This window comes from Chrysoperla carnea, chromosome 4 (assembly GCF_905475395.1).
Source record: "Chrysoperla carnea chromosome 4, inChrCarn1.1, whole genome shotgun sequence".
In the NCBI taxonomy this organism is placed as follows: domain Eukaryota; kingdom Metazoa; phylum Arthropoda; class Insecta; order Neuroptera; family Chrysopidae; genus Chrysoperla; species Chrysoperla carnea.
Window position 1 is genome coordinate 70,630,249 of NC_058340.1, and position 10,416 is coordinate 70,640,664.

At 28.8% G+C, this 10,416-nt stretch overlaps 1 protein-coding gene across 1 annotated transcript in view; it reads left to right on the forward strand.

The window, feature by feature from the left end:
- The window catches only part of LOC123299318 (paired box protein Pax-6), a 111,225-nt gene extending 102,257 nt beyond the window's left edge, over window positions 1-8,968 (forward strand). The window contains exons 8-9 of the mRNA XM_044881682.1: window positions 4,493-4,740; window positions 8,675-8,968. Coding sequence (XP_044737617.1) covers window positions 4,493-4,740; window positions 8,675-8,763 — 337 coding nt within the window. The 3' untranslated portion in view covers window positions 8,764-8,968. The remainder of the gene's footprint in view (window positions 1-4,492; window positions 4,741-8,674) is intronic.
- Window positions 8,969-10,416: the final 1,448 nt, after the last annotated feature.

The window sequence follows — 10,416 nt, forward strand, 5'->3', positions numbered from 1 at the left end:
CTTCTCTTCCACAGAGTTACAGTTGGTATATGAAAAGAAGAAAAGCAATGCATACACACAGTACATTTAGTCTTTCTGTCTCTATTCATCTGTCTATGTGTCTGCTGTCTGACTAGTATATATATATAATACATGTTTACTTGCATCTCTTTAATTTTATAGTATCGGTTAATTAAATTCTATTTAATGTCATCATTAGATAAATCAATTCAAATGAAATTTTATTGATATTTGTCAGTCTATGCCAATAAACAAATCAAAAGTAATGTATGATGTAATTGGTGTCATGGTTAAGGTACTTGGCTCATATGCAGGAGATCCCCGGTTCGTATCCTGGTCTAGCTATAGTTTTTTTTTTTTTTTTTCTTTATTAATTAATGTATAATATTTTTGTAAATATAACAATGTCCATCTAGTGTATTGGGTTTTTCCACGGAGAGAGGCTTTATCTCAGCTACGTTTGAAAGTAAATCTACGCAATCTGATATATGATGGATAGATAGATGAATGTTACTCTTTCATGCAAAAACTACCGAATGGATTTGGATGAAACTTGGCACTGAGACTTGATTGATTAATAAAAACTCTCAAAATCTCTTTTTATCGCGAGTAACACCGCGGGGTGCAGCTAGTTGAATGTAAAAGACCGAGGATTCTCAAAAGTTTGTCAGCCTGATTTAATGTCTAAACAGAATAAATTATTTTTAAATAACAAAAATAAATTTTCGTCGTCGAAAAATAATAATTTATGACTTAATATATTATAATACTTAATATAATATTAAAATGAGGCAGTTTTTCAACCCTCCCTCCCCCATTTTAAATAAAAAATAATTATTGATATTCAAATCAGTTTGAATTACAAAAAAAGATTATTTAAATGCAAAATAGGTCTTATTAGAAGCTATCAAAAAAAAATGCGTTGATCGATATCTTTCAATAATTTTAAACCGGAAATAGAAACGTGAACGGAAAAAGAATTTAAATAATATTATTATTAATATATATAAGCGCATCGTGTGTGCACACATGCGTGCGTGTATATATGTGTTATCCAATATAGTAGAGGTCGACCGGAGCTTTGTGTGATAACGATCAAATGGATGTGTAACCCGATGCGATGACAGACAGGAAAAGTTAGGGGAGTTCAACTTTTTTTTATATATGTAAAAAATCACTGCAGTTTTTCGATGCTTTTTTATCTGTTTATATTTGACAATTAATTTTGTATCATCAAGTATGTTTAAGAATTAATAAATTTTTAAAATTCTATGTCTAATTATAAATTTAAATAAATATCCTTCGAATAATTTCAATCTAATTTCCCAAAATATGAAACAAGTAATCAAAAAAATATCTCTATTTATTGAACTCTGAAACATTTATGTTAATACAGTAGAATCTCGATAAGTTAAAGTCCAAGGGAAACAAAAAATATTTTAAGTTATAGAGGTTTTTAGTTATTAAGGGTCTATGTTATTGAATGCATCAGAAGGATGGGATGTTCTAAATTAGGGAATTCGGCATTTTTTTGTCTTTTACATTGAAGATTTCCTCCTGATTCTTGTTTCTTCAAGATTTCAGCTTCTTTTTTAATGATGAGAGACAATGTACTCTCATGTATTCCAAATTGAGCCGCAACTTCTTTCCTTTTCAATCCATTTTTCACTGCTTCTATAGCTTTTAATTTATCAGCGTAGGTGAGGGTTGTTAGTTTTCTTTTTGTACTCATTTTAAGACAGTTTTATCACACAGTAAGTAAAGCGATGTTTCCAGAACAACAATCAAAAAACTTATGATGCAAGTATGTCGTTGCCACAAAGCTAACCACCGCAAAGCTTTGAAGAATTTAGATAAAGCAAACAATAGGTAATGTTATTGTTTACGTTAACAAGTAAAAACGTGCAAGCAATAAATATCGAAACCATTTGTTTTGACACTCTTTCAAAATGACTCATTCACACAATTTTATGTTATAGAGGTTGTGGAAACATTTCTTTTAGTTACTGAGGGCCTAACAGAAATTATTTATTTAAGTTATAGAGGTTGCGTATTTTAAGCTATAGAGGTTTTGGGCTCTGATGGGAAGGGAACGTAGTATTTTTTGAAGTAACTAAGGTTTTTATGTTACCGAGGTTTAACTTATCGAGATTCTACTGTATCGGGAATCGGTAGAAACTACACTAATCCTGAAGTCTCCCAATCAAATCTGTAAAGATTTTCAACCCTATTTCTATGTAAAAATTATTTTTAGTAAAATAAAAATACATATTTTAGTTAATCAGAAAGTTAATAACTTCTAAAGGTAATTTTATTCACATAATTTTGCAATGATAATACAGAAAAGTTATTCGTCGTAAACTAGAAATTATAAACAGTTTCAATTATTTTCTATGTTTAGAAAATACAGAAATACTTGCATATAGTTACCGCAGGCAAAAACTATGTTTCGTATGTTTCGTATGTTGATGATGGCATGTTTTACAAGATAATGTTTTAAGTCTTTCTATTTCCAATGATATTGTACAATTATTTTCTTGTTTATTATTTTATCATAATAAATTATTGTTTTCTACATTTCATATATTTTATTAAAATTATAAGATATTTATGGTTTATTATTTTAATTATGTTTACAATAATTTTATAAAATCACTGATAATTAAATCAGTAAATGATTCAATACTTTTCATATTTATCTGCGCTTCCACCAAATTAAATATAAACTAATATATCCTCTCAAATTAAAAAAATCTTGTTCAATATTGAAATGTATTTGTTTTGAAGGTAGTTTGCTCGTAAATATACTTTTCTTAAGTATTTGATGAAATTGTTTTTCTTTTCGAAAACTTTTTAAGTATTTTACTTGGAAATTTTCAACTTCCTATCTTTTATAGTTTTAGAGCAAATAGACACCACAGTTTTTTCTAATTTTCAAACTCACGGATACACAATTATGATTATGAAAAAATGTTTCAAACAAAAGTTATTAATTTGTTTATAAGAAACATTTTTTACATTTAAACTTTTGTTCGATCTCTAACAGTTTACAAGATAGGCCCTACAGAGTCAAGAGTCAATTGACCTATGTTGATTTACGAACTCAAATTTACTTTTTACGTCCTCAGCACGCTATAAGAAATTCAGCTTGATTTTTTTTCACTTTTGAGTTACCGTGTTCACGGAGAGATGGACAGACGGATAGACAAACGAAATTGAACTAATTCGGTGATTTTATGAACCCTTATACCAAAATTTTGTTCGTATCGTCAATATTTCTAAGCGTTACAAACTTGGAACTAAAAATCACCGGTACAGGCTATAAAAACAACAATATGTGTGCGTATATTGAGTATATGTATACATACTTCGCCTAAGTATTTTGTACAGTATTTTCACAAATTGTGCACGTTTTTATGAACTTAACTATGATAGTCTTACTACCTTAATAATTTCTAGAAACCTACAGTTCCTTGATTCTTTTAATAAACGAACCTTTTATACGGTGAACTTATTTTTAGCAAAAGAAACGAATAATCATTCAAGATATTTTAAATTAAAAACTTATCTTTTTTTGTGCGTGTACAAAAATGTTAACTTTTGATATATGTATTTTATGGTTGACAAATTTTTTATTGAATATATATTTAAATATTCTATTTAATATATATAAATAAATTTATATAATATAACTTTCAATATATTATATTTATTATCATAATATAATATATATAATTCAATTGAAAAGTGGACAACTGTAAGAGCTTAATGTCAGGATTTAAAATGACATTTCTAAGTACTAAGTTAATCTTATGTATATAGTGTAGAGATGATTTTGTTTCCGATATTATTTTGTATTATGATGACTGATGACTGAATGACACATTTACGTAAAAAGTACTTCAATTTATTTTATCCATTCATATCCATTAAATTAATTAATTTATTATTATTAAAAATTATATAAACTTTTTGTAAATTATAGTGTATGAAATTCAGGAAATTTATTTTCATACCCTGTGTATATATTTTAAGATATACTTATTTTAATCCCAAATTTGTAACGCTTAGAAATATTGACAATACAAATCAAATTTTGGTATAAGTCTGTCCGTTCTTGTAAATCGTTTGAAATAGAACAAAAGTTTAAATGTACAATGTGTTCCTTATAAAAAAAATAAACAACTTTTGAAAGAAATAATTTTTTTGTAAACGTCATTGCTTATCCGTGAGGGCGGAAATTAGGACACTTTGGTGCCCATTTTCTCCAAATGGATAAAAGATCAGGAGTTGAGAATTTGCAGGTAGATTATGAAAGACTTTTGAAAAACGATAATAGAAAATACTTTCGAAAACATGAAATAGAGTATTGACAAGGAATACTAAAAATGACGTTGTTTTTATTATATGTCATATAAATCGTTAGTGTAAAGTTATGTGCGTGACTTGATGTCATAAATTTAAAATGGTTTTTCTTTTTTTTGTGTTCCAGTTCAATGTCAACAAGTTTAACAAGTATGAGTAGTAGCTGCTTACAACAACGAGATCCAACAACAGCATATCCATATATGTTCCATCATGATCCATTACATCAATTAAGTACAACATATAATCAATCACGTGCTGCAGCCGTATCAGCTGCATGTAATTCAGCTGTGGCACATGCTCAATCAGCTGTAAATACACATCCATCGTATGGGAGTGCATCGGGTACAAGTTCTGCACCAGCTACTGGCACCGGTAAGTACATCAAATCATCAAAATTTTCATATTATCCCATTCCCTTTTCATTCCTGTATTTTAAGCCAGTATATATAAGGAGAAAGCCAAAAAGCATTAGAGTCTTCCAGAATATTGGTTGGAGAATGTCCTATAGATAGTAATAATTTTGAAATTTCCCTAATATTCCAAATCCTTAAAGTTTCTTAAGGACGTTTCAAAAAAAATCATGTTTTCTAAGAATCATCTTTAAATCGTATGGGTTGGGTTTTCTCATTAATGCCCTTTATAAGCCTAATAAAAAATAAGTCATTGAATTATTTATTTAAAATTCCGAATAAAAAATAAGCCATTGCTTTATAATATCTACTTTTCATATTTTTCTGCGCTTCCACCAAAATTAAATATAATCTAATATATCCTCCCAAATATTTTTTTATAGCGCAGTTTCTCGTAATTCTATTTAATGATATGACTTGTTCATCTGTCCCATTTGATTGATGTCTTCAAAAATATCGATTAGTCGCTTTTTTACTCTTCTCAAAAGACTTTCAAAATTACAGAAGTTTCTTAACGTGGAAAGAATTCATGTTTCTTTCTGCAAGCTACAATTCATCATCCCAATTGCCACTTTCTCTTGTTTTTATGTTAATTTTTTTGTTTCCCTTCTTCGTTACTCCGTTTGTGTCCAAACTTTTAGCACTGAAAAAAAGTACAATATTTTCATAGTTTTTCGTTGAGCATTATTACATTTGTTTGGGAAACACTGATTTAAAAAATGAAAATCGAAAACAACTGATGAAATGTATATACATAAATATATTTTTATTCCTGTAATGAATTATCAAGCATAAAATGATGATATTTAAGGATAATTAGTTATCAATTCGTGCGTATAAATAAATTTATCTAAAAACATGTCCTACGATCATTCTGACTTTAATAACATTTGTTCACGATTTTCAAATAAAGAGAGAAAAATAATTGTTATTTAAATAAAATATAATAATTCTTAGGAATATTCTCTAAAGTGATATTCTCTGAAATCAACAAACATGATTTGTAAGCGAACCAATTTTTACAAACATAGATATTTTTTTATTTATCTTTTATGTTTTATACTAATATTATAAAGTTGAAAGTATATTTATTTGTTTACGTCGAATTTTAGAGATAGTTAATTGATTTTTTAAGGTAGTACGAACGCTAGGGCAAGTTTAGACTTGTCGTTGAAATTATTTGTAACTTATTTTCAACTTTGATGATGAATTTTGCTATAATTTCATGAATGAAGACGAAAAGTAAGAAAAAAACGACCAAACGACCCAATATTTTTGGGGGACACTATTATTCTCTCTAACTATATTCAATTATCTTGCATTCAAGAAAGAAGCAAATGGTTGTTCATATTTTTTCAATACGTCGTTTAATTGAAATGTTTTCTATTTTCCACATTAAAAACGCCCCAATTTCCGTAAATGTTAACGTTATAGGTTAAGCTGAAATGAAGCCACTCACGAAGTTTCATAAGAGAACTATCCACGAAACAATACTCACCTTTGTACTGTAGATTCTTCTATTTTTTCCGTCTAATTTTCCCATGACAATTCTAGCAATCAAGAAAAAAACAGTGGAAATAAATTAAATTTGATACATACTGTATCAGATGTTGAACAATATTTTTTGAGAATTATATTTTGATATCAGAAAATGAGATTCTTCCTTCAAAATACACATAAAGCAGATAGCAAGCAAGAACACATACAACACAATCAAACATATAAGTAAGAAAACAAGTAAAGCAAAGCATTTGTGTGTATATATCTAGACAACAACAAGAGTAGCACTTACGAGAAAGTGATCTGATTAAGTTAGTCATGCAACCTTGTTGAGGACATCCCAAGAGATCACGCCACGCCATTGGCCTCCAACGAACCTTGCAACCAGTCAGTGAACGCTATGTTAAACAGGGAACTATATGGAGAGAAATATTTCCTATATATATATAGTATATAGCAATGTATAATTCCCTATCTTTACACAATTGCTTTTTAAACATTGGCGTCAGAACAATGTATTCGGATTCACGCGAGTTTTCTTTGTTTTATCCTGTTTAATATGACACATAGGCATGTAACTAAACTCTTAGGAAACCTAAGATACACTTACTTGTTGAATGATAATGTTAGTTCATTGCGTACAAGATATACAAGCACAGCAATATTAATCCGGCTCGAAGGACCAAATTTAGCTATGCATAGTACTTCTTAAAAGAAGAAATCTCAATTATTATTATATCAAAATAATAACTAGAAAAATTTTTTCTATTATTAGAAACTATCTTAATTTTTGTTTTTGAACAATTCCACGGAATACATAAAATTATGCAATACTAGAGATTTATCAATGGGATTACCTTACAAATAAGGGTCTTCGAATTGTATATATAAGTATCTTCACCCAAATGCTGTCTGAAAATCTTATTATTTCGACAAAAGACCATTCAGACTCATAAGACAGGGAGATCACCACCCTTCAGATTGCATTATAATATCCCTGCAATTCACTGCAAGCTGTTCATGTGAATGTCACTCTTATGATCCACACATTAAACTTCTGATTTAATTTTCCTCCTTCCCTAACGCTGTTGGCAGTCTTTTCAAGACATCTTGATAGGCTATGCATTACCAAAAAGTCATGAAATATCACCGAGTACACATACCCACACGCGTAGACATAAATCCAAAAGTGGTTTTAATATATTGTCTCGACCATGTAAAGTAAAAATATGGTGAAAATTTCGATTTGGATTTTAGAACCGATTACAAGAACTTTTCTCTACTAGGAAGTTAAAAAAGAGTGTTGAATTCAAATGACTGTTAATCTATGTATTTCCAATTAATTAACACCATTATAAAATTGAAATGACGCCAATGTTAAAATCCATCACGTGTGAAGAAGGTTAGAACATTATATTAAACGATAGATATAGTCTCCATAGTACCAGCAGAGCCAAAGATCGTGAAGTGAAATAATAGGAATCCACCTCAATTTGACGTGAAAGTGGCGCCACCTTACTATAAAACTATATACTACACAACTGTAAGTTGGACGGAAATCAACATTGAATATATATACGACGAAGTACTCAGAAAAGATCTCATTCCCTTTCAACACCACTACTGTTTCCGTTTAAATGAATTCACAGTCGTTCACCGGATGCAAATGACTGCCTTCTTAAAACCGTACAATATATATTATGTATTCTATGTAGAGAAAAACACATTCCTTCTTCTTTTTCTTCATCATTTTCTATATCGCCATTATAGAAATTATTTTTTTTTTTTAAACTACACAATCTCTAAATAATATCTTATGAGGTTATAAACTTCATATTATCTTTCATAATGCTTTTAAAAATTCACGTAAGGGAATTTTTCCATTTTGTACAGATTATTTTAGTACCCAGCACCGGATTTAGAAACTTGCAGGTAGTAGACACTAGTAAAATTATGCATATCATGACATGCTCTTTGTTAATTATAGGCCCCTTCAACTAAAAACTTGAACATTGACTTTTTTTCTAATTGGGAATAATTTAAAAAACTAAAATTTTTCATGTGCTGTTATAGGCCTGGGTCTTGTCGATTTACCGGTAAATCCAGCGCTGGTAGTATCAAAAAGTCGTGCTTAAACATTCTCTACTGTCTTGGTTTTTCGATTACCTTATTCGTCCCGTTTGTGTATAGAACCTCATTTCAGATTCTTATCTTTAGAATCTCTCTTCAGACATCAAGCGACAATTTTGTTGCTTCTCTTGACTTTCGAATATTTCTTGTTGCCGCCAAGATCCTGAACATTTAATTATCTTTGATTTCAATTTTCCAATTCACTTATAATCTAAGTTTGATTTTGCTTAACAATTATTTATATCGAAATATTTATTTTGTTGCAGGTGTAATTTCAGCTGGTGTATCCGTACCAGTACAAATACCAAGTCAAACGCCCGATTTAACAACAAATTATTGGCCACGAATTCAGTGATCGCAACTATTCGGGTTTCCGCCGCCGAGAATACTCGTGCATTCGGATAACCCGCCATCAACAGTAAATATGCAGCACAACAATTCCATATCACCATCGATAACGGCTACATCCACATCACCGCCAATTGTTGCACCAACCATTTCCAATATTGATCCACAACATTCAAACTAAACAAGAAATTTTCTAAAAGTGTGTTACTATAGTTCGGGATTTAAAAAAAAGAAACACAAATAAACAAAAAAAGTATATTATAACACCCGGTGTACAGGGTAAAAACACAAAAATTGTTTTAACTTTTCGATTTTTTTTTTTTGTAAATAACCTAATCTCAATGTGCCAAAAATTATGATATTTATTCTTGTCAACACAAATTTGATGAAAAATTTACAAATCGGAGCCGAAAAAAGTGATATGGACTCCTATTTCTAAGAGAAACCGCGGCCAGAATTGTAATTAATGCAGGCATTTCCTATTAATGCAGGCACTAATTCCGTCTCGAACAACACTTTTAAAACGAAACGCACTTATAAGCGTAAAATATTCCAAGAAATATAAGAGTCTGTAACAATTTTTCAGCTCCATTTTGTAAAACCTAGATTTAAGTAAAATTAAATGCGTTAGTAAAATGAAAACATATTCGTTCGGAAATGGTTTTAATCAAAAAGTAAGTACCTAAAAACAATTTTATTGTTTAAAATGGTCACATGTATATATAAATTTTATTAGTAATTAGTAGAATCGCTCTTTTAAATTAATTAATACATTAATTGTAATATTTATTACGTATTATTACTTACACAATTAAATTTATGGTTTTAATTAGTTATTTTTTTAAAAACAAACATCCCTTAATAAGTATATCTATTATATAGATATGTATATAAAGATTTTTGACATGTATTTAACCATAGATGTGAATAGCATTGAGGTTATTCATATCTATGATTTTTAACTATTTAATGTGTGGTTTTAACGCAAGGTGGCACTTTACAATTATTTTTTGACAGTTGTTGCTCCTTAGTTATGTTTTTTATCGTAATTTAAGAATCATCCTAGTTTTTGTGAATACATGAATACACGAAACATTTTTTTAAACTTTACGAATTTTCCAACGAGTAACCAAAAATAATAATTATAATATTCACCAGATTATTTACTAGTCAAGATAGTTGCCGTTTTCGTATAAAAAAAATTCAATTGTTTTCAACGACAGAAATTACAATTTGGCAACATCAAAATGAAAAAAATAACTACACATGATTTAATGAAACATCTTTTATTAAAAGTTTTTTTTTTTTTTTTTAAATACAAAACTGGATTGAAATAATCCAACTGGTTTTTTGTTTTTTACAAGTAAGCTAATATTTTTCTTAATTAAAATAAAAATATATCTATTTGAATATATTAAAATAATTATAGTAAAACCTAATAATACTTATTAAATATTTTACTTACAAACAGAAAAATAATACTCAAATTTTTTATGTGTCTACACAAACAAAACAGTTAACATTTATTATAAAACTACAATTTTCGAAAATATTTTAATTCGCTTGAATTAATTTAATTAATTTACCAGTCGTGGATTCTTCCATTCTTTACATGTATCCTCCAAAACTCAGACATACATAAACTCTTCTGTATTAGTGT